Source organism: Phyllobates terribilis, unplaced genomic scaffold, assembly GCF_046119375.1.
Source record: "Phyllobates terribilis strain yellow unplaced genomic scaffold, ASM4611937v1 Scaffold_10__3_contigs__length_209671492, whole genome shotgun sequence".
NCBI lineage: Eukaryota > Metazoa > Chordata > Amphibia > Anura > Dendrobatidae > Phyllobates > Phyllobates terribilis.
The window spans coordinates 177,762,438-177,789,459 of NW_027362770.1; the positions used below are offsets into that span (position 1 = coordinate 177,762,438).

Below are 27,022 nucleotides of genomic sequence, written 5' to 3' on the forward strand. Positions count from 1 at the left end.
ATTATAGTAGTTATATTCTTGTACATAGGAGCAGTATTATAGTTGTTATAGTTTTGTACATAGGGGGCAGTATTATAGTAGTTATATTCTTGTTCATAGGGGGCAGTATTATAGTAGTTATATTCTTGTACATAAGGGGCAGTATTATAGTAGTTATATTTTTGTACATAGGGGGCAGTATTATAGTAGTTATATTCTTGTACATAAGGGGCAGTATTATAGTAGTTATATTCTTGTACATAGGGGGCAGTATTATAGTTGTTATATTCTTGTACATAGGGAGCAGTATTATAGTAGTTATATTCTTGTACATAGGGAGCAGTATTATAGTAGCTATATTCTTGTACATAGGGGGCAGTATTATAGTAGCTATATTCTTGTACATAGGAGCAGTATTATAGTTGTTATAGTTTTGTACATAGGAGCAGTATTATAGTAGTTATATTCTTGTACATAGGGGGCGGTATTATAGTAGTTATATTCTTGTATATAGAGGCAGTATTATAGTAGTTTTATTCTTGTACATAGGGGGCAGTATTATAGTAGTTATATTCTTGTACATAGGGGCAGTATTATAGTAGTTATATTCTTGTACATAGGGGGCAGTATTATAGTAGTTATATTCTTGTACATAGGGGCAGTATTATAGTAGTTATGTTCTTGTACATAGAGGGCAGTATTATAGTAGTTATATTCTTGTACATAGGGGGCAGTATTATAGTAGTTATATTCTTGTATATAGGGGCAGTATTATAGTAGTTATATTCTTGTACATAGGGGCAGTATTATAGTAGTTATATTCTTGTACATAGGGGCAGTATTATAGTAGTTATATTCTTGTACATAGGGGGTTGTATTATAGTAGTTATATTCTTGTACACAGGGGCAGTATTATAGTAGTTATATTCTTGTACATAGGGGCAGTATTATAGTAGTTATATTCTTGTACATAGGGGGCAGTATTATAGTAGTTATATTCTTGTACATAGGGGCAGTATTATAGTAGTTATATTCTTGTACATAGGGGGCAGTATTTTAGTAGTTATATTCTTGTACATAGGGAGCAGTATTATAGTAGTTATATTCTAGTACATAGGGGCAGTATTATAGTAGTTATATTCTTGTACATAGGGGGCAGTATTATAGTAGTTATATTTTTGTACATAGGGGGCAGTATTATAGTAGTTATATTCTTGTACATAGGGGCAGTATTATAGTAGTTATATTCTTGTTCATAGGAGCAGTATTATAGTAGTTATATTCTTGTACATAGGGGGCAGTATTATAGTAGTTATATTCTTGTACATAGGGGCAGTATTATAGTAGTTATATTCTTGTATATAGGGTTCAGTATTATAGTAGTTATATTCTTGTACATAGGGGCAGTATTATAGTAGTTATATTCTTGTACATAGGAGCAGTATTATAGTTGTTATAGTTTTGTACATAGGGGGCAGTATTATAGTAGTTATATTCTTGTACATAGGAGCAGTATTATAGTAGTTATATTCTTGTACATAGGGGGCAGTATTATAGTAGTTATATTCTTGTACATAGGGGGCAGTATTATAGTAGTTATATTCTTGTACATAGGGGGCAGTATTATAGTAGTTATATTCTTGAACATAGGGGGCAGTATTATAGTAGTTATATTCTTGTACATAGGAGCAGTATTATAGTAGTTATATTCTTGTACATAGGAGCAGTATTATAGTAGTTATATTCTTGTACATAGGAGCAGTATTATAGTAGTTATATTCTTGTACATAGGAGCAGTATTATAATAGTTATATTCTTGTACATAGGAGCAGTATTATAGTAGTTATATTCTTGTACATAGGAGCAGTATTATAGTAGTTATATTCTTGTACATAGGGGCAGTATTATAGTAGTTATATTCTTGTACATAGGAGCAGTATTATAATAGTTATATTCTTGTACATAGGAGCAGTATTATAGTAGTTATATTCTTGTACATAGGGGCAGTATTATAGTAGTTATATTCTTGTACATAGGAGCAGTATTATAATAGTTATATTCTTGTACATAGGAGCAGTATTATAGTAGTTATATTCTTGTACATAGTGGCAGTATTATAGTAGTTATATTCTTGTACATAGGAGCAGTATTATAGTAGTTATATTCTTGTACATAGGGGGCAGTATTATAGTAGTTATATTCTTGTACATAGGGGGCAGTATTATAGTAGTTATATTCTTGTACATAGGAGCAGTATTATAGTAGTTATATTCTTGTACATAGGAGCAGTATTATAGTAGTTATATTCTTGTACATAGGGGCAGTATTATAGTTGTTATAGTTTTGTACATAGGGGGCAGTATTTTGCATAGAGGTCAGTATAGAGATGTTTTACAGTACACTATGCTCATTAACCACTTAATCTTTTCTGAAAATGTTTTCATTTCCATTTTTTGGAAATGTTGTATTTCATGGAGATGAAGTTTCGCAAAATCTTTTTTTTTTTTTCCTGTAATAGAAGTAAAATAAATGATCTTGTAGAATGCAAATAGTAACTGGAAGTCCCTCTACATCTATTCAATTATAAAGATATTTAAAGGTGACAGAACTGAATTGAAGAACGTTTATTAATAGGTGACATTGATATTTTACCAGGACGTGTTAAATCTACACGGCAGACATCACTATGCCGCAATTTAGTGATGGAAGTGAAAACCCATCTGTCATCTTTAAGATTAGGTCATTTCAAGTTGACTTTTTCTATCAAATTGTTAAAGATTCTCTACAGTTTGCGGAATTCCGTTCCTCGGGGGTTGTCCTTACCGCATTCTAAACTCCGCCCCTTCCTGTACTGAATGTCCAGTTGTTTTTGAACAACCTACTTGAAGGTGCTCCCCAAAATAACAAAAAATATATATTTTCTGCTTATATGGGTGATATTAATTACACCGAGTGGGTCCGGTTACTGCTGTGGAGTTACCCTTTAATTTTGTTCTTTTTAACCTATTCATCCCCTTATGAAATTGAGATTGTATAAATTTAAGAGCGTCCATGGCTGACAGCTTTCTTGATATCTGTTTTATTTCTCATATTAAACATTATCTCGCTTTTACCTGAAAAAAAATAAAAATAAATATAAGAAAAATCACCGGAATTGGGAGCTTGAAGTTTTTCATGGATAATAGGATAAAATCCGCGGTAATGGCGTTCAATGCTCCGCCGTTTTATTATCAATTTAACACATCTGAACAAATTACACAGAAGCCGGCGGCTTTTCATATAAAATTATAGATCAGTGACGGCTTCCTGTCACTGCTGTAAGCGCTGACGATTGTTGCAGCCCGCGCGCGTTTTGTTGTTCGCGCACAATACGTGTGATCACAGATGAATGGTGCAGCACCGATGCAAATGTGAGCAGAACAATAGGCCGTGCGCAGGCAGCTTAACCCTGTGGGTGCGGATTATCGAGGATTCTGGATTACTGGACAGATGAGGAGGCACAATGCCGAGTGTTAAAGTGGACCTGTCACCTTTTATAGGTCCTCGCCGGTGTGAGTCTGTGCAAAGTCTGATTAGGGTCCTGGGGGGGTGGGACTTTAAGGATTTGACTCCTCCTGTTATCTTCAATCCCTCACAGTGCTTAAAGGGGTAATCCACTTAAAGGGGTACTTCATTTAAATGGGTACTTCACAGTGCTTAAAGGGGTACTTCACTTAAAGGGATACTCCACTTAAAAGGGTATCCCACAGTGCTTAAAGGAGTACTCCACTTAAGGAATACTCCACTTAAAGGGGTACTTCATTTAAGTGGGTATTCCACAGTGCTTAAAGGGGTGCTTCACTTAAATGAGTACTGCAATTAAAGGGGTATTCCATATTGCTTAACGGGCTACTCCACTTACATGAATACTGCACTTAAAGGGGTACTCCATAGTGCTTAAAGGGGTACTCCACTTAAAAGGGTATTTCACTTAAATGGGTATTGCACTTAAAAGGGTACACCGCAGTTCTTAAATGTGTAGTCCACTTAAATGGGTACTGCACTTAAAGGGGATACTCCATAGTGTTTAAAGGTGGTACTCCACTTAAAGGGGTATTCCACAGTGCATAAAAGGGCACTCCACTTAAAAGTGTACTTCACTTAAATGGGCACCCCATGGTGCTTAAAAGGTACTGCACTTAAAGGGATACTCCACAGTGCTTAAAGGGGTACTCCACTTAAATGGGTAGTGTACTTAAAGGGGAACTCCTCAGTGCTTAAGCGGGATTCCATTGTACTTATAGGGGTACTCCACTTTCCTACTCACCCTTTTCCTGCCTTCCCATGCCTTATTCCCTGCCTCGCTGAATTTAGAAACTTCCCAGAATACCTTGTTTCTATAAGTTTATGGACAGGTTTGGAGGAGCCCAGAGAATGTGTGACAAGAAGCGTGACATCATAGTGACATCATATCGCTCATCGGTACGCTTCTGGATCACTTGTAACCAGTTTTCTGCATTTCCAGACGGCCGGACTGGCAGTCGGATTTGCACCAATCCACAAGTCACCGTATATCCTCGGGATCTGCTTTAACTTGCTACACCCGGAATACCCCTTTAAATATTTTGACTCCGCCCATTCTAAAGGATGTCAATCATTCTATGATGGGTAGAACTAGACTGGGCTTTGAAGTAGTGCAGCTCAGCCCCCAATCACTTCAATGGATCTGAACTGCAGTACCAGACACAACCTAAGCACAGAGGTGGGGGCGCTATTTCTGGATGGAGGCAGGCATGTTTTTCTTAACCTGGACAACCCCTTTAAAGAAAAGCACCCATGATACAATGGAATTGGCCCAGTCCAGAGTCTTTTCAGCCTGTCAATCATTCTATAAATGGGCGTGGCCAAAACATAAGAGTCCTGATCATTCCTGTAAGAGTCCAGCTCCGCCCATCATAAAATGATTGACATGTTCACCTGTGTAAAATCTACAATAGGCAACAGGCTGGGCAGGACCGCCCCATCCCTGATCATCCATTGTGTCAGCAGGGGGCGCCGTTCTGTTTTTTTTTCTTTTTTTGTGTAACGGACAGTTTTTCCGAAATAGGACAAGTGTTCTTTAAGAAGCTTCTCGCTCCTCATTCATTGAAATGATTTCTGTTATTGCCGGGTTATAACATGCATGGATCTATGGCGCATTCAGTTTAGTATGTGAACCCCCATGAAGCTGCGGGGCATGACCTCAACTTCCAGCGCATCCCTCCCTCTGAAATCCAGTCGCCTCCTGGACTTTGTTGAGTCCTTTGATGTTCATCAGACATAATGGAGAGGATGAGATCCTGTGCATTGTGTGGCGGTATAGTTCAGTAGCACAGGGCGCTCTACCTCCAGAAAAAAAAAGTGGAGGGCGTTCTAAGGGGAGAGGCGGAAATCAGTCATACCGATGGATGCTAATGTCTGCGGAGGTTCTTCTCACTGCAGATATGGGCCGTGGGGGGCCGGTATATTTACGTTATAGAAGTCACCTTGAATCGTCTGATAACCGGGAACAGTAAAAAAAAATCTATAATTTATAATTGTGTATATATAATATTTTTTGGCTGATCAGATGTAAACATTGTAGTCGTTTCTGCAGTCACCTCCAGAGCTGCACTCGAAAAATTCTTCTGTGCAGACGGACACACCCTTCCGAGTACCAATACATATTGAACCCTAAAATATCAGTGTGACTTGTTGTCTGTCAAATGTGTCTGCCATACTTTGCAACAGGCTCAAAAAAAAGAAGTAAAAAAACACACCCAACAGGAGGCATTCTTGGGGCAGGGCTTAAAGGGTTGATTTTTCATTTTCAGAGATAGATGTTGTTGGATAGAGCTTGTAAAAACGAACACTTTTGCAATTTACTGCTTGTTAAAATTTTCAGCCGTTCTTGAGATATTAACACTTTTCTTTTGTTTACAGCTCGTTGCCTAGGAGACCGACCACAGCTTCTTACTAGCTTGCAGGCGCAGCGCGGGATTAGGAGGTAACACCACGCTCCAGAGATCCTGACCAGCTTCAAAACAGTGCTTACAAGCTCAGAAGAAAACAACTTGTAAGCACTGCACATGTTGCTGCTGTATAGCAGTGGAGGCCGGTCTCCTAGGTAACAGACAGTAAACAAAAGAAAAATGTGAATATCTCAAGAACGACTGAAAATTTTAATAAGCAGTAAATTGCAAAATTGCTTGGATTTACAAGCTCTATCCGAAAATATCCGTTTCTGAAAGTCGGAATAATCCCTTTAAATGTCCCGAATTTGGTGGTTTAAGTGGGAAATCGTCTGGGGTCCTCCTGACACTTTCTTGGAGGAGAGAAAAATTGTGAATGGTAGGAGGCCAGACAGGAAGATGAGCGGTGGCTACGCATTGGGGCTAATGATTTCCAAGTTGTGTCAGAGTGGGAGGAGCATGTAACAAGTCTGTGCAGCTTGCAGAGGCAGTCTGTTGTGCAGCAAATAGCATTTCCAGAGACTGCAGCAACATGAACGGAAACTGACCAAGTAATGACTGTATAGTGTACGCAGCTATTGCAGCGGCGTCCAGGCTGTCAATGATGGAGCAGAATCCGTAAAATCGCGGTTCATCATTCCGGGCCGCGTAAATAAGACATATCCGTCCATCGCATTATAAACCCTGGACGAGGAGACGGAGCAGTGAAGGTTAGAGACAAAGTCAGACAAACAGGACGACATTGAGGGCGACAGGTAGCGGAGATGAGAATAACTCGTCCCAACAATGCTGGGAATTGACGCCACTGAACGCGGGGGCCGCAAAGCATCCTGGGTATCGTCTCTCCTCGTTAATGTAATGGCCTCGGACATGACTGAACACGGGCAGCGCTTAAACACAATGAACTTGTTTACCCGGCGGAGTGACGGGCAGGGAGGACATTGCCGGCTGCACCAGATGTGCACATCGCCACTCACTGCAGTAACGGCCCCGACCTCGGTGCTGCAGGGACCCCCGGGGCCTGGGATAAGGAATCAGCACCTACCTGTACCTCTGCACCCCCCAAAGAGACACCTCTGTGGGAAGCCACTGTGGCATTTGTAGAGGCGCTAAGGTGTCCGAAAACTAAAAAGTAACTTATTGGGCAAATCTAGAATAGGAGCATCCCGTATAATCGCCTTCTGTTTGTTCAATCTGACGCCCATAAATCATCAATTCTTTTCTGTTTTCTTTCAGGGCAACAAGTTCTGGGGCTGGTTGAGAATCAGAGTGATTGGTACCTTGGAAATCTGTGGAAAAACCACCGACCATGGCCGGCGCTGGGCAGAGGATACAACACAGGTACAACATCTGCAGGGGACATTCATTATAACGGCTCTGGAAGGAAGAACGCATAGTGAATACAACTACTATAATACTGCTCCCTATGTATAAGAATATCACTGCTATAATACTGACCCCTATGTACTAGAATATAACTACTATAATACTGCTCCTATGTACAAGAATATAACTACTATAATACTGCCCCCTATGTGCTAGAATATAACTACTGTAATACTGCCCCTTATGTACAAGAATATAACTACTATAATACTGCCCCTTATGTACAAGAATATAACTACTATAATACTGCACTCTATATACAAGAATATAACTACTATAATACTGCCCCCTATGTACAAGAATATAACTACTATAATACTGCCCCTATGTACTAGAATATAACTACTATAATACTGCTCCTATGTACAAGAATATAACTACTATAATACTGCTCCTATGTACAAGAATATAGCTACTATAATACTGCTCCTATGTACAAGAATATAACTACTATAATACTGCCCCCTATGTACAAGAATATAACTACTATAATACTGCTCCTGTGTACAAGTATATAACTACTATAATACTGCACCTATGTACAAGAATATAACTACTGTAATACTGTACCTATGTACAAGAATATAACTACTATAATACTGCCCCCTATGTACAAGAATATAACTACTGTAATACTGTACCTATGTACAAGAATATAACTACTATAATACTGCTCCTATGTACAAGAATATAATTACTATAATACTGCCCCTATGTACTAGAATATAACTACCATAATACTGTACCTATGTACAAGAATATAACTACTATAATACTGCCCCCTATGTACAAGAATATAACTACTATAATACTGCCCCTATGTACTAGAATATAACTACTATAATACTGCTCCTATGTACAAGAATATAACTACTATAATACTGCCCCCTATGTACAAGAATATAACTACTATAATACTGCACCTATGTACAAGAATATAACTACTATAATACTGCTCCTATGTACAAGAATATAATTACTATAATACTGCTCCTATGTACAAGAATATAACTACTATAATACTGCTCCTATGTACAAGAATATAACTACTATAATACTGCCCCCTATGTACAAGAATATAACTACTATAATACTGCTCCTACGTACAAGTATATAACTACTATAATACTGCACCTATGTACAAGAATATAACTACTATAATACTGCTCCTATGTACAAGAATATAACCACTATAATACTGCCCCCTATGTACAAGAATATAACTACTATAATACTGCCCCCTATGCACAAGAATATATCTACTATAATACTTCTCCTACGTACAAGTATATAACTACTATAATACTGCACCTATGTACAAGAATATAACTACTATAATACTGTACCTATGTACAAGAATATAACTACTATAATACTGCTCCTATGTACAAGAATATAATTACTATAATACTGCTCCTATGTACAAGTATATAACTACTATAATACTGCTCCTATGTACAAGAATATAACTACTATAATACTGCTCCTATGTACAAGAATATAACTACTATAATACTGCTCCTATGTACAAGTATATAACTACTATAATACTGCACCTATGTACAAGAATATAACTACTATAATACTGCTGCTGTGTACTAGAATATAACCACTGTAATACTGCCCCCTATGTACAAGAATATAACTACTATAATACTGCCCCCTATGTGCAAGAATATAACTGCTATGATACTGCTCCTATGTACAAGAATATAACTACTATAATACTGCTCCTATGTACAAGAATATAATTACTATAATACTGCTCCTATGTACAAGTATATAACTACTATAATACTGCCCCTATGTACAGGAATATAACTACTATAATACTGCCCCCTATGTACAAGAATATAACTGCTATAATACTGCTCCTATGTACAAGTATATAACTACTATAATACTGCACCTATGTGCAAGAATATAACTACTATAATACTGTACCTATGTACAAGAATATAACTATTATAATACTGCTCCTATGTACAAGAATATAACTACTATAATACTGTACCTATGTACAAGAATATAACTACTATAATACTGCTCCTATGTACAAGAATATAATTACTATAATACTGCCCCCTATGTACAAGAATATAACTACTATAATACTGCTCCTATGTACAAGTATATAACTACTATAATACTGCACCTATGTACAAGAATATAACTACTATAATACTGCTCCTATGTACAAGAATATAACCACTATAATACTGCCCCCTATGTACAAGAATATAACTACTATAATACTGCCCCCTATGCACAAGAATATAACTACTATAATACTTCTACGTACAAGTATATAACTACTATAATACTGCACCTATGTACAAGAATATAACTACTATAATACTGTACCTATGTACAAGAATATAACTACTATAATACTGCTCCTATGTACAAGAATATAACTACTATAATACTGCTCCTATGTACAAGTATATAACTACTATAATACTGCACCTATGTACAAAAATATAACTACTATAATACTGCACCTATGTACAAGAATATAACTACTATAATACTGTACCTATGTACAAGTATATAACTACTATAATACTGCACCTATGTACAAGAATATAACTACTATAATACTGCACCTATGTACAAGAATATAATTACTATAATACTGCTCCTATGTACAAGAATATAACTACTATAATACTGCTCCTATGTACAAGAATATAACTACTATAATACTGCCCCCTATGTACAAGAATATAACTACTATAATACTGCACCTATGTACAAGAATATAACTACTATAATACTGCTCCTATGTACAAGAATATAATTACTATAATACTGCTCCTATGTACAAGAATATAACTACTATAATACTGCTCCTATGTACAAGAATATAACTACTATAATACTGCCCCCTATGTACAAGAATATAACTACTATAATACTGCTCCTACGTACAAGTATATAACTACTATAATACTGCACCTATGTACAAGAATATAACTACTATAATACTGCTCCTATGTACAAGAATATAACCACTATAATTCTGCCCCCTATGTACAAGAATATAACTACTATAATACTGCCCCCTATGCACAAGAATATAACTACTATAATACTTCTCCTACGTACAAGTATATAACTACTATAATACTGCACCTATGTACAAGAATATAACTACTATAATACTGTACCTATGTACAAGAATATAACTACTATAATACTGTTCCTATGTACAAGAATATAATTACTATAATACTGCTCCTATGTACAAGTATATAACTACTATAATACTGCTCCTATGTACAAGAATATAACTACTATAATACTGCTCCTATGTACAAGTATATAACTACTATAATACTGCACCTATGTACAAGAATATAACTACTGTAATACTGCCCCCTATGTGCAAGAATATAACTGCTATAATACTGCCCCCTATGTGCAAGAATATAACTGCTATGATACTGCTCCTATGTACTAGAATATAACCACTATAATACTGCCCCCTATGTACAAGAATATAACTACTATAATACTGCCCCCTATGTACAAGAATATAACTACTGTAATACTGCCCCCTATGTGCAAGAATATAACTACTATAATACTGCCCCCTATGTGCAAGAATATAACTGCTATGATACTGCTCCTATGTACAAGTATATAACTACTATAATACTGCACCTATGTACAAGAATATAACTACTGTAATACTGCCCCCTATGTGCAAGAATATAACTACTATAATACTGCCCCCTATGTGCAAGAATATAACTGCTATGATACTGCTCCTATGTACAAGTATATAACTACTATAATACTGCACCTATGTACAAGAATATAACTACTATAATACTGTACCTATGTACAAGAATATAACTACTATAATACTGCTCCTATGTACAAGAATATAATTACTATAATACTGCTCCTATGTACAAGTATATAACTACTATAATACTGCCCCTATGTACAGGAATATAACTACTATAATACTGCCCCCTATGTACAAGAATATAACTGCTATAATACTGCTCCTATGTACAAGTATATAACTACTATAATACTGCACCTATGTGCAAGAATATAACTACTATAATACTGTACCTATGTACAAGAATATAACTATTATAATACTGCTCCTATGTACAAGAATATAACTACTATAATACTGTACCTATGTACAAGAATATAACTACTATAATACTGCTCCTATGTACAAGAATATAATTACTATAATACTGCTCCTATGTACAAGAATATAACTACTATAATACTCTACCTATGTACAAGTATATAACTACTATAATACTGCACCTATGTACAAGACTATAACTACTATAATACTGCACCTATGTACAAGAATATAATTACTATAATACTGCTCCTATGTACAAGAATATAACTACTGTAATACTGCTCCTATGTACAAGAATATAACTACTATAATACTGCCCCCTATGTACAAGAATATAACTACTATAATACTGCACCTATGTACAAGAATATAACTACTATAATACTGCCCCCTATGTACAAGAATATAACTACTATAATACTGCCCTCTATGTACAAGAATATAACTACTATAATACTGCTCCTATATACAAGAATATAACTGCTATAATACTGCTCCTATATACAAGAATATAACTACTATAATACTGCTCCTATGTTCAAGAATATAACTACTATAATACTGCTCCTATGTACAAGAATATAACTACTATAATACTGCTCCTATGTACAAGAATATAACTACTATAATACTGCTCCCTATGTACAAGAATATAACTACTATAATACTGCACCTATGTACAAGAATATAACTACTATAATACTGCTCCTATGTACAAGAATATAACTACTATAATACTGCCTCCTATGTACAAGAATATAACTACTATAATACTGCTCCTATGTACAAGAATATAACTACTATAATACTTCTCCTACGTACAAGTATATAACTACTATAATACTGCCTCCTATGTACAAGAATATAACTACTATAATACTGCTCCTATGTACAAGAATATAACTACTATAATGCTGCTCCTATGTACAAGAATATAACTACTATAATACTGCTCCTATGTACAAGAATATAACTACTATAATACTGCTCCCTATGTACAAGAATATAACTACTATAATACTCCCCCCTATGTACAAGAATATAACTACTATAATACTGCCTCCTATGTACAAGAATATAACTACTATAATACTGCCCCCTATGTACAAGAATATAACTACTATAATACTGCCCCCTATGTACAAGAATATAACTACTATAATACTGCCCCCTATGTACAAGAATATAACTACTATAATACTACCCCCTATGTACAAGAATATAACTACTATAATACTGCCTCCTATGTACAAGAATATAACTACTATAATACTGCCCCCTATGTACAAGAATATAACTACTATAACACTGCCCCTATTTTTACACTTTCATATGCTGCACCCTCCCCTGCTCCGTGGTGCTGATCACTGGTGTACCTCTTTATTTCATGTTTGTATTAGTTAATTACTTATTGACGCCGTCTCCCTTAGACTTTAGCACAGGCCACAAGTGATTTGTCAAGCTGCTAATCTGTCAGTGTTGCATCCAGGAATGTGAGCAGGTAATGTTCCGTTCTGTGTTCTGCAGACAGTAAGATATATTTCCCTCACCTTCACTCTGCAAGTTGGGAAAAAACTCCTTAAAGCAATTCTGCCTGGGAGAGATGTGAATGCAAAAACTTAAAGTGAGACTTTGTATGTGTCTTCTAAGCTGAGTCTGTCACCCTTACACAAGAGTTAAAGGAACTCGTCATACGATTCCTGCTCCCTGATCCACGGGCGGCATGGATGAGGCACTGACTGTATTATAGCAGTCAAGTTTATTTTACTCTGAATTGTTGCGGTATTTCAGAGTAATCATACTTTGAAAAGCCAACTGTGGACTATGCATCTCAACTGACTAATTCGAGGAATGTTCTTGGCAGCTCCTCTCCACCTTTCAGTCTAGGTGATCGGTGCGGGGAGAAGTTGCCAGGCATTTGCTTTGGACAAGACATCCGAGACCCATACTTCCAGCTATCTGTTCAAAATATGATTTCTCTCAAACATAACTAGCTGCAGTCGAGCAGCAAGTGTCTGATTCATGCTTTCCGTGGTGGTGGCAACATAAATTAGATGACAGGTTCCCTTTAAGGATTAATATCACCTGAACTCATTTGTTAAGTTTAGGCATATTCCAGACTGTTAAAACCTTTTTTGGTTATCATGCATTATCGATGACCCACACAGACGGAATTGGAAGAAGTATCTGCATTAGAGATAGCCAGTAAGTGGGGGTGAGTAGCACTTGTATTAAGTGCTTTACATAGGGCTTATGGAGAGCTTGTTAATACTCCAGGCTTACTTGAAGTTAGTGTAGTTTGTCACTACAGCAGCAAATGTCTGATTCATGGTGTTCGTGGTGTCGACATCATCAGATGACAGGTTTCGTTTAAGGATTGATGCCACCTGAACTCAACTGTTAAGATTAGGCTTATTTGGAACTGATAAAACCCCTCTTGGTTGCCATGTGTATTAATAACCCACACAGACAGAATTGGAAGTAGTATCTGCATTAGAGATTGCTAGTAAGTGGGAGTGAATAGCACTTGCTATTGAAGAGCATTACAAAGGGCTTATGGAGAGCTTGTTGTCCGTGGTGTCAATGGCATCAGATAACAGTTTCTCTTTAAGGATTAATGCCACCTGAACTCAACTGTTAAGTTTAGGACTGATAAACCCTTTCCTTCTTGGTTGCAATGTGTTATCAATAACCCACACAGGCAAAATTGGAAATAGTATCTGTATCAGAGATAGCTAGTAAGTGAGGATGAGTAGCACTTGTATTAAGTGCATTACATGGGGCTTATGGAGAGCTTGTCAAATCTCCAGCCTTAGCTGTAGTTGGCGTAGTTTGTACCTACAGCACCAAGTGTCTGATTCATGTTGTCTGTGGTGTCGAAAGCATCAGATGACAGGTTCCCTTTAAGGATTGATGCCACCTGATCTCAGCTATTAAGTTTAGGCATATTTCTGACTGATAAAACCTTTCTTGGTTGCCATGTGTTATTGATAACCCACACAAGCATAATTGGAAAAAGTATCTGCATCAGAGATAGCTAGTGAGTGGGGGTGAGTAGCACTTGCCATTAAGGTGCATTACATAGGGCTTATGGAGAGCTTGTCAAAATTCCGGCCTTACTTGTAGTTGTTGTAGTTTGTCCTTAGGCAAGCAAGTGTCTGATTTATGTTGTCCGTGTTGTTGACAGCATCAGATGACAGGTTCCTTTTAAGGATTAATACCACCTGAACTCAACTCTTAAGTTTAGGCATATTTGAGACTGATAAAACCTCTCTTTGTTATCATACGTTATCGATAACCCACACAGACAGAATTGAAAAAGTATCTGCATCAGAGATAGCTAGTAAATGGGGGGGAGTAGCATTTGTATTAAGTGCATTACATAGGGCTTATGGAGAGCTTGTTGTCCGTAGTGTCGACAGCATCAGATGATAGGTTCCCTTTAAGGATTGATGCCACCTGAACTCAACTGTTAAGGCCACGGTCCTATTATCAGTATTTAGTCAGTATTTCATCAGTATTTTTTCTCAGTAGTGGGAGACAAAACCAGGAGTGGATGATAAATACAGAATGTGTGACTTTTTCTATTATACCTTTTCTCTGATTGTTCCTCACATGGTTTTGGCTCACACTCCTGAGAAAAAATACTGACTAAAAACTGATACGGGCCGTGGCCTTAGGAATATAGAAGTATCTGCATCAGAGATAGCTAGAAAGTGGGGGTGAGTAGCACTTGCTATTAAGGTGCATTACCTAGGGCTTATGGAGGGCTTGTCAAAACTCCAGCCTTAGTTGAAGTTGGTGTAGTTTGACCCTGGCGAGAGAGACCAGACCACCTGCACGAGGGTACCGTCACATTTCTGAATGTGAAGAGCACATCCCCCGGAAGGAGGAGACAGGAGTCGCTACAATTGAAGTGAATAGGAGTTGAGCCGCAGTACCTGAGTATTGCCAAATTTACGGAACTGTGCACTGTTAACATCCTGAAAACGGCTGATTGGTGGAAATTCCGAATGTCGGACCCCTATAGATCTGATATTGATGACCCATTATTATGTCTGAAAAACCCCTTTAAATGCAAGGTCAGTAAAGGAATACTGCAATACGGTCCACTCCGCTTCTGTCTAGTTTGAGTGATTTCCTTTTTGGCCTCACGTCTTCCTTCACTCGGGCTATTTTGCTGCCATTTTGGCTCCTTGTACCGCTGGATCAATAAGATTAGTGTCGACCGGCAACCATAACTGTTTTATGGCACTTGGCATGCAGAAGGCAGCACCGAGCGGTATTTATAGACTCTACAAATTTCATGTCACTGGGGTATCCGGGTTTTCTTTTCAAACTGAGCGAGATGTCCGAGTAATTTTATTCATAGCTGGAAACCACGTTGCTGCGGTGAAAGAGGCGACGCATTATGCGAAATGTAAAGATTATGCCATTTGGGATATTAAAGCGAAATGTAAAGATTATGCCATTTGGGATATTAAATCTCTTTCTCTATGCTGCTTCCATCGATCTACTGCTATAATACAATCACTGCAAGCAAAGGCAAGACATTGTACTGAGGGGGAAGGGACGGTCAGTAGATATAATCTCCTACAGTATTATAGTAGCTATATTCTTGTACATAGGGGGCACTATTATAGTAGTTATATTCTTGTACATAGGAGCAGTATTATAGTAGTTATATTCTTGTACATAGGGGACAGTATTATAGTAGTTATATTCTTGCACATAGGAGCAGTATTATAGTAGTTATATTCTTGTACATAGGAGCACTATTATAGTAGCTATATTCTTGTACATAGGGGGCAGTATTATAGTAGTTATATTCTTGTACAAAGGGGCAGTATTATAGCAATTATATTCTTATACATAGGGGGCAGAATTATAGTAGTTATATTCTTGCACATAGGGGGCAGTATTATAGTAGTTGTATTCCTGCACATAGGGGGCACTATTATAGTAGTTATATTCTTGTACATAGTGGGCAGTATTATAGTAGTTATATTCTTATACATAGGGGACAGTATTATAGTAGTTATATTCTTGTATATAGGAGCAGTATTATATTAGTTATATTCTTGTACATAGGGGGCAGTATTATAGTAGTTATATTTTTATACATAGGGGACAGTATTATAGTAGTTATATTCTTATACATAGGGGACAGTATTATAGTAGTTATATTCTTGTACATAGGGGGCAGTATTATAGTAGTTATATTCTTGTACATAGGAGCAGTATTATATTAGTTATATTCTTGTACATAGGGGGCAGTATTATAGTAGTTATATTTTTATACATAGGGGACAGTATTATAGTAGATATATTCTTGTACATAGTGGGCAGTATTATAGTAGTTATATTCTTGTATATAGGAGCAGTATTATATTAGTTATATTCTTGTACATAGGGGGCAGTATTATAGTAGTTATATTCTTATACATAGGGGACAGTATTATAGTAGTTATATTCTTGTACATAGGGGGCAGTATTATAGTAGTTATATTCTTGTACATAAGGGGCAGTATTATAGTAGTTATATTCTTGTACATAGGGAGCAGTATTATAGTAGTTTTATTCTTGTACATAGGGGCAGTATTATAGTAGTTATATTCTTGTACATAGGAGCAGTATTATAGTAGTTATATTCTTGTATATAGGAGCAGTATTATATTAGTTATATTCTTGTACATAGGGGGCAGTATTATAGTAGTTATATTCTTATACATAGGGGACAGTATTATAGTAGTTATATTCTTGTACATAGTGGGCAGTATTATAGTAGTTATATTCTTGTATATAGGAGCAGTATTATATTAGTTATATTCTTGTACATAGGGGGCAGTATTATAGTAGTTATATTCTTATACATAGGGGACAGTATTATAATAGTTATATTCTTGTACATAGGGGGCAGTATTATAGTAGTTATATTCTTGTACATAAGGGGCAGTATTATAGTAGTTATATTCTTGTACATAGGGAGCAGTATTATAGTAGTTATATTCTTGTACATAGGGGCAGTATTATAGTAGTTATATTCTTGTACATAGGAGCAGTATTATAGTAGTTATATTCTTGTACATAGGAGCAGTATTATAGTAGTTATATTCTTGTACATAGGAGGCAGTATTATAGTAGTTATATTCTTGTACATAGGGGGCAGTATTATAGTAGTTATATTCTTATACATAGGGGACAGTATTATAGTAGTTATATTCTTATACATAGGGGGCAGTATTATAGTAGTTATATTCTTGTACATAGGGGGCAGTATTATAGTAGTTATATTCTTGTACATAAGGGGCAGTATTATAGTAGTTATATTCTTGTACATAGGGAGCAGTATTATAGTAGTTTTATTCTTGTACATAGGGGCAGTATTATAGTAGTTATATTCTTGTACATAGGAGCAGTATTATAGTAGTTATATTCTTGTATATAGGAGCAGTATTATATTAGTTATATTCTTGTACATAGGGGGCAGTATTATAGTAGTTATATTCTTATACATAGGGGACAGTATTATAGTAGTTATATTCTTGTACATAGTGGGCAGTATTATAGTAGTTATATTCTTGTATATAGGAGCAGTATTATATTAGTTATATTCTTGTACATAGGGGGCAGTATTATAGTAGTTATATTCTTATACATAGGGGACAGTATTATAATAGTTATATTCTTGTACATAGGGGGCAGTATTATAGTAGTTATATTCTTGTACATAAGGGGCAGTATTATAGTAGTTATATTCTTGTACATAGGGAGCAGTATTATAGTAGTTATATTCTTGTACATAGGGGCAGTATTATAGTAGTTATATTCTTGTACATAGGAGCAGTATTATAGTAGTTATATTCTTGTACATAGGAGCAGTATTATAGTAGTTATATTCTTGTACATAGGAGGCAGTATTATAGTAGTTATATTCTTGTACATAGGGGGCAGTATTATAGTAGTTATATTCTTATACATAGGGGACAGTATTATAGTAGTTATATTCTTATACATAGGGGGCAGTATTATAGTAGTTATATTCTTGTACATATGGGGCAGTATTATAGTAGTTATATTATTGTACATAGGGGACAGTATTATAGTAGTTATATTCTTGTACATAGGGGGCAGTATTATAGTAGTTATATTCTTGTACATAAGGGGCAGTATTATAGTAGTTATATTCTTGTACATAGGGAGCAGTATTATAGTAGTTATATTCTTGTACATAGGGGCAGTATTATAGTAGTTATATTCTTGTACATAGGAGCAGTATTATAGTAGTTATATTCTTCTACATAGGGGACAGTATTATAGTAGTTATATTCTTGTACATAGGATCAGTATTATAGTAGTTATATTCTTATACATAGGGGGCAGTATTATAGTAGTTATATTCTTGTACATATGGGGCAGTATTATAGTAGTTATATTCTTATACATAGGGGACAGTATTATAGTAGTTATATTCTTGTACATAGGGGGCAGTATTATAGTAGTTATATTCTTGTACATAAGGGGCAGTATTATAGTAGTTATATTCTTGTACATAGGGAGCAGTATTATAGTAGTTATATTCTTGTACATAGGGGCAGTATTATAGTAGTTATATTCTTGTACATAGGAGCAGTATTATAGTAGTTATATTCTTGTACATAGGAGCAGTATTATAGTAGTTATATTCTTGTACATAGGGGGCAGTATAATAGTAGTTATATTCTTGTACATAGGGGGCAGTATTATAGTAGTTATATTCTTGTACATAGGAGCAGTATTATAGTAGTTATATTCTTCTACATAGGGGACAGTATTATAGTAGTTATATTCTTGTACATAGGATCAGTATTATAGTAGTTATATTCTTGTACATAACGGGCAGTATTGTAGTTATATTCTTGTACATAGGGAGCAGTATTATAGTAGTTATATTCTTGTACATAGGGGCAGTATTATAGTAGTTATATTCTTGTACATAGGGGCAGTATTATAGTAGTTATATTCTTCTACATAGGAGGCAGTATTATAGTAGTTATATTCTTGTACATAGGAGGCAGTATTATAGTAGTTATATTCTTGTATATAAGAGCAGTATTATAGTAGTTATATTCTTGTACATAGGAGCAGTATTATAGTAGTTATATTCTTGTACATAGGGGCAGTATTATAGTAGTTATATTCTTGTACATAGGGGCAGTATTATAGTAGTTATATTCTTGTACATAGGAGCAGTATTATAGTAGTTATATTCTTGTACATAGGAGCAGTATTATAGCAGTTCTATTCTTGTACATAGGGGGCAGTATTATAGTAGTTATATTCTTGTACATAGGAGCAGTATTATAGTAGTTATATTCTTGTACATAAGAGCAGTATTATAGAAGTTATATTCTTGTACATAGGAGCAGTATTATAGTAGTTATATTCTTGTACATAGGGGCAGTATTATAGTAGTTATATTCTTGTACATAGGGGCAGTATTATAGTAGTTATATTCTTGTACATAGGAGCAGTATTATAGTAGTTATATTCTTGTACATAGGAGCAGTATTATAGTAGTTATATTCTTGTACATAGGGGGCAGTATTATAGTAGTTATATTCTTGTACATAGGGGGCAGTATTATAGTAGTTATATTCTTGTACATAGGAGCAGTATTATAGTAGTTATATTCTTGTACATAAGAGCAGTATTATAGAAGTTATATTCTTGTACATAGGAGCAGTATTATAGTAGTTATATTCTTGTACATAGGGGGCAGTATTATAGTAGTTATATTCTTGTATATAGGGGCAGTATTATAGTAGTTATATTCTTGTATATAGAAGCAGTATTATAGTAGTTATATTCTTGTACATAGGGGCAGTATTATAGTAGTTATATTCTTGTACATAGAAGCAGTATTATAGTAGTTATATTCTTGTATATAGGAGCAGTATTATAGTAGTTATATTCTTGTATATAGGAGCAGTATTATAGTAGTTATATTCTTGTACATGAGAGCAGTATTATAGTAGTTATATTCTTGTATATAGGAGCAGTATTATAGTAGTTATATTCTTGTATATAGGAGCAGTATTATAGTAGTTATATTCTTGTATATAGGAGCAGTATTATAGTAGTTATATTCTTGTATATAGGAGCAGTATTATAGTAGTTATATTCTTGTACATAGGAGCAGTATTATAGTAGTTATATTCTTGTACATAGGAGCAGTATTATAGTAGTTATATTCTTGTACATAGGGACAGTATTATAGTAGTTATATTCTTGTATATAGGGGCAGTATTATAGTAGTTATATTCTTGTATATAGGAGCAGTATTATAGTAGTTATATTCTTGTACATAGGAGCAGTATTATAATAGTTATATTCTTGTACATAGGAGCAGTATTATAGTAGTTATATTCTTGTACATAGAGGCAGTATTATAGTAGTTATATTCTTGTACTTAGGAGCAGTATTATAGTAGTTATATTCTTGTACATAGGATCAGTATTATAGTAGTTATATTCTTGTACATAGGGGGCAGTATTATAGTAGTTATATTCCTGTACATAGGAGCAGTATTATAGTAGTTATATTCTTGTACATAGGGGCAGTATTATAGTAGTTATATTCTTCTGCATAGGGGGCAGTATTATAGTAGTTATATTCTTATACATAGGGGACAGTATTATAGTAGTTATATTCTTGTACATAGGATCAGTATTATAGTAGTTATATTCTTGTACATAGGGGGCAGTATTATAGTAGTTATATTCTTGTACATAAGGGGCAGTATTATAGTAGTTATATTCTTGTACATAGGGAGCAGTATTATAGTAGTTATATTCTTGTACATAGGGGCAGTATTATAGTAGTTATATTCTTCTACATAGGGGACAGTATTATAGTAGTTATATTCTTGTACATAGGATCAGTATTATAGTAGTTATATTCTTGTACATAAGGGGCAGTATTATAGTAGTTATATTCTTGTACATAGGGAGCAGTATTATAGTAGTTATATTCTTGTACATAGGGGCAGTATTATAGTAGTTATATTCCTCTACATAGGAGGCAGTATTATAGTAGTTATATTCTTGTACATAGGAGGCAGTATTATAGTAGTTATATTCTTGTATATAAGAGCAGTATTATAGTAGTTATATTCTTGTACATAGGAGCAGTATTATAATAGTTATATTCTTGTACATAGGAGCAGTATTATAGTAGTTATATTCTTGTACATAGAGGCAGTATTATAGTAGTTATATTCTTGTACATAGGAGCAGTATTATAGTAGTTATATTCTTGTACATAGGAGCAGTATTATAGTAGTTATATTCTTGTACATAGGGGGCAGTATTATAGTAGTTATATTCTTGTACATAGGAGCAGTATTATAGTAGTTATATTCTTGTACATAAGAGCAGTATTATAGAAGTTATATTCTTGTACATAGGAGCAGTATTATAGTAGTTATATTCTTGTACATAGGGGGCAGTATTATAGTAGTTATATTCTTGTATATAGGGGCAGTATTATAGTAGTTATATTCTTGTATATAGAAGCAGTATTATAGTAGTTATATTCTTGTATATAGGAGCAGTATTATAGTAGTTATATTCTTGTACATAGAAGCAGTATTATAGTAGTTATATTCTTGTATATAGGAGCAGTATTATAGTAGTTATATTCTTGTATATAGGAGCAGTATTATAGTAGTTATATTCTTGTATATAGGAGCGGTATTATAGTAGTTATATTCTTGTACATAAGAGCAGTATTATAGTAGTTATATTCTTGTATATAGGAGCAGTATTATAGTAGTTATATTCTTGTATATAGGAGCAGTATTATAGTAGTTATATTCTTGTATATAGGAGCAGTATTATAGTAGTTATATTCTTGTATATAGGAGCAGTATTATAGTAGTTATATTCTTGTACATAGGGACAGTATTATAGTAGTTATATTCTTGTACATAGGAGCAGTATTATAGTAGTTATATTCTTGTACATAGGAGCAGTATTATAGTAGTTATATTCTTGTACATAGGAGCAGTATTATAGTAGTTATATTCTTGTACATAGGAGCAGTATTATAGTAGTTATATTCTTGTACATAGGGACAGTATTATAGTAGTTATATTCTTGTATATAGGGGCAGTATTATAGTAGTTATATTCTTGTATATAGGAGCAGTATTATAGTAGTTATATTCTTGTACATAGAAGCAGTATTATAGTAGTTATATTCTTGTACATAGGGGCAGTATTATAGTAGTTATATTCTTGTACATAGAGGCAGTATTATAGTAGTTATATTCTTGTACATAGGGGCAGTATTATAGTAGTTATATTCTTGTACATAGGGGGCAGTATTATAGTAGTTATATTCCTGTACATAGGGGCAGTATTATAGTAGTTATATTCTTGTACATAGGGGGCAGTATTATAGTAGTTATATTCTTGTACATAGGGGCAGTATTATAGTAGTTATATTCTTGTACATAGAGGGCAGTATTATAGTAGTTATATTCTTGTACATAGAAGCAGTATTATAGTAGTTATATTCTTGTACATAGGGGCAGTAGTATAGTAGTTATATTCTTGTACATAGGATCAGTATTATAGTAGTTATATTCTTGTACATAGGGGGCAGTATTATAGTAGTTATATTCTTGTACATAAGGGGCAGTATTATAGTAGTTATATTCTTGTACATAGGGAGCAGTATTATAGTAGTTATATTCTTGTACATAGGGGCAGTATTATAGTAGTTATATTCTTCTACATAGGGGACAGTATTATAGTAGTTATATTCTTGTACATAGGATCAGTATTATAGTAGTTATATTCTTGTACATAAGGGGCAGTATTATAGTAGTTATATTCTTGTACATAGGGAGCAGTATTATAGTAGTTATATTCTTGTACATAGGGGCAGTATTATAGTAGTTATATTCCTCTACATAGGAGGCAGTATTATAGTAGTTATATTCTTGTACATAGGAGGCAGTATTATAGTAGTTATATTCTTGTATATAAGAGCAGTATTATAGTAGTTATATTCTTGTACATAGGAGCAGTATTATAATAGTTATATTCTTGTACATAGGAGCAGTATTATAGTAGTTATATTCTTGTACATAGAGGCAGTATTATAGTAGTTATATTCTTGTACATAGGAGCAGTATTATAGTAGTTATATTCTTGTACATAGGAGCAGTATTATAGTAGTTATATTCTTGTACATAGGGGGCAGTATTATAGTAGTTATATTCTTGTACATAGGAGCAGTATTATAGTAGTTATATTCTTGTACATAAGAGCAGTATTATAGAAGTTATATTCTTGTACATAGGAGCAGTATTATAGTAGTTATATTCTTGTACATAGGGGGCAGTATTATAGTAGTTATATTCTTGTATATAGGGGCAGTATTATAGTAGTTATATTCTTGTATATAGAAGCAGTATTATAGTAGTTATATTCTTGTATATAGGAGCAGTATTATAGTAGTTATATTCTTGTACATAGAAGCAGTATTATAGTAGTTATATTCTTGTATATAGGAGCAGTATTATAGTAGTTATATTCTTGTATATAGGAGCAGTATTATAGTAGTTATATTCTTGTATATAGGAGCGGTATTATAGTAGTTATATTCTTGTACATAAGAGCAGTATTATAGTAGTTATATTCTTGTATATAGGAGCAGTATTATAGTAGTTATATTCTTGTATATAGGAGCAGTATTATAGTAGTTATATTCTTGTATATAGGAGCAGTATTATAGTAGTTATATTCTTGTATATAGGAGCAGTATTATAGTAGTTATATTCTTGTACATAGGGACAGTATTATAGTAGTTATATTCTTGTACATAGGAGCAGTATTATAGTAGTTATATTCTTGTACATAGGAGCAGTATTATAGTAGTTATATTCTTGTACATAGGAGCAGTATTATAGTAGTTATATTCTTGTACATAGGAGCAGTATTATAGTAGTTATATTCTTGTACATAGGGACAGTATTATAGTAGTTATATTCTTGTATATAGGGGCAGTATTATAGTAGTTATATTCTTGTATATAGGAGCAGTATTATAGTAGTTATATTCTTGTACATAGAAGCAGTATTATAGTAGTTATATTCTTGTACATAGGGGCAGTATTATAGTAGTTATATTCTTGTACATAGAGGCAGTATTATAGTAGTTATATTCTTGTACATAGGGGCAGTATTATAGTAGTTATATTCTTGTACATAGGGGGCAGTATTATAGTAGTTATATTCCTGTACATAGGGGCAGTATTATAGTAGTTATATTCTTGTACATAGGGGGCAGTATTATAGTAGTTATATTCTTGTACATAGGGGCAGTATTATAGTAGTTATATTCTTGTACATAGAGGGCAGTATTATAGTAGTTATATTCTTGTACATAGAAGCAGTATTATAGTAGTTATATTCTTGTACATAGGGGCAGTAGTATAGTAGTTATATTCTTGTACATAGGATCAGTATTATAGTAGTTATATTCTTGTACATAGGGGGCAGTATTATAGTAGTTATATTCCTGTACATAAGGGCAGTATTATAGTAGTTATATTCTTGTACATAGGGGGCAGTATTATAGTAGTTATATTCTTGTACATAGGGGGCAGTATTATAGTAGTTATATTCTTGTACATAGAAGCAGTATTATAGTAGTTATATTCTTGTACATAGGGGCAGTAGTATAGTAGTTATATTCTTGTACATAGGATCAGTATTATAGTAGTTATATTCTTGTACATAGGGGGCAGTATTATAGTAGTTATATTCCTGTACATAGGGGCAGTATTATAGTAGTTATATTCTTGTACATAGGGGGCAGTATTATAGTAGTTATATTCTTGTACCTAGGGGCAGTATTATAGTAGTTATATTCTTGTACATAGGGGCAGTATTATAGTAGTTATATTCTTGTACATAGAAGCAGTATTATAGTAGTTATATTCTTGTACATAGGGGCAGTAGTATAGTAGTTATATTCTTGTACATAGGATCAGTATTATAGTAGTTATATTCTTGTACATAGGGGGCAGTATTATAGTAGTTATATTCCTGTACATAGGGGCAGTATTATAGCAGTTATATTCTTGTACATAGGGGGCAGTATTATAGTAGTTATATTCTTGTACATAGGGGCAGTATTATAGTAGTTATATTCTTGTACATAGGGGCAGTATTATAGTGGTTATATTCTTGTACATAGGGGCAGTATTATTGTAGTTATATTCTTGTATATAGGAGCAGTATTATAGTAGTTATATTCTTGTACATAGGGGCAGTATTATAGTAGTTATATTCTTGTACATAGGGGCAGTATTATAGTAGTTATATTCTTGTACATAAGGGGCAGTATTATAGTAGTTATATTCTTGTACATAGGGAGCAGTATTATAGTAGTTATATTCTTGTACATAGGGGCAGTATTATAGTAGTTATATTCCTCTACATAGGAGGCAGTATTATAGTAGTTATATTCTTGTACATAGGAGGCAGTATTATAGTAGTTATATTCTTGTATATAAGAGCAGTATTATAGTAGTTATATTCTTGTACATAGGAGCAGTATTATAGTAGTTATATTCTTGTACATAGAGGCAGTATTATAGTAGTTATATTCTTGTACATAGGAGCAGTATTATAGTAGTTATATTCTTGTACATAGGAGCAGTATTATAGTAGTTATATTCTTGTACATAGGGGGCAGTATTATAGTAGTTATATTCTTGTACATAGGGGCAGTATTATAGTAGTTATGTTCTTGTACATATGGGCAGTATTATAGTAGTTATATTCTTGTACATAGAAGCAGTATTATAGTAGTTATATTCTTGTACATAGGGGCAGTAGTATAGTAGTTATATTCTTGTACATAGGATCAGTATTATAGTAGTTATATTCTTGTACATAGGGGGCAGTATTATAGTAGTTATATTCCTGTACATAGGGGCAGTATTATAGCAGTTATATTCTTGTACATAGGGGGCAGTATTATAGTAGTTATATTCTTGTACATAGGGGCAGTATTATAGTAGTTATATTCTTGTACATAGGGGCAGTATTATAGTGGTTATATTCTTGTACATAGGGGCAGTATTATTGTAGTTATATTCTTGTATATAGGAGCAGTATTATAGTAGTTATATTCTTGTACATAGGGGCAGTATTATAGTAGTTATATTCTTGTACATAGGGGCAGTATTATAGTAGTTATATTCTTGTACATAAGGGGCAGTATTATAGTAGTTATATTCTTGTACATAGGGAGCAGTATTATAGTAGTTATATTCTTGTACATAGGGGCAGTATTATAGTAGTTATATTCCTCTACATAGGAGGCAGTATTATAGTAGTTATATTCTTGTCCATAGGAGGCAGTATTATAGTAGTTATATTCTTGTATATAAGAGCAGTATTATAGTAGTTATATTCTTGTACATAGGAGCAGTATTATAGTAGTTATATTCTTGTACATAGAGGCAGTATTATAGTAGTTATATTCTTGTACATAGGAGCAGTA

At 34.0% G+C, this 27,022-nt stretch overlaps 1 protein-coding gene across 1 annotated transcript in view; it reads left to right on the top strand.

The window, feature by feature from the left end:
• LARGE1 (LARGE xylosyl- and glucuronyltransferase 1) overlaps positions 1-27,022 on the top strand; it is a 521,095-nt gene that overhangs the window by 394,532 nt on the left and 99,541 nt on the right. The window contains exon 7 of the mRNA XM_073650219.1: positions 7,185-7,289. Coding sequence (XP_073506320.1) covers positions 7,185-7,289 — 105 coding nt within the window. The remainder of the gene's footprint in view (positions 1-7,184; positions 7,290-27,022) is intronic.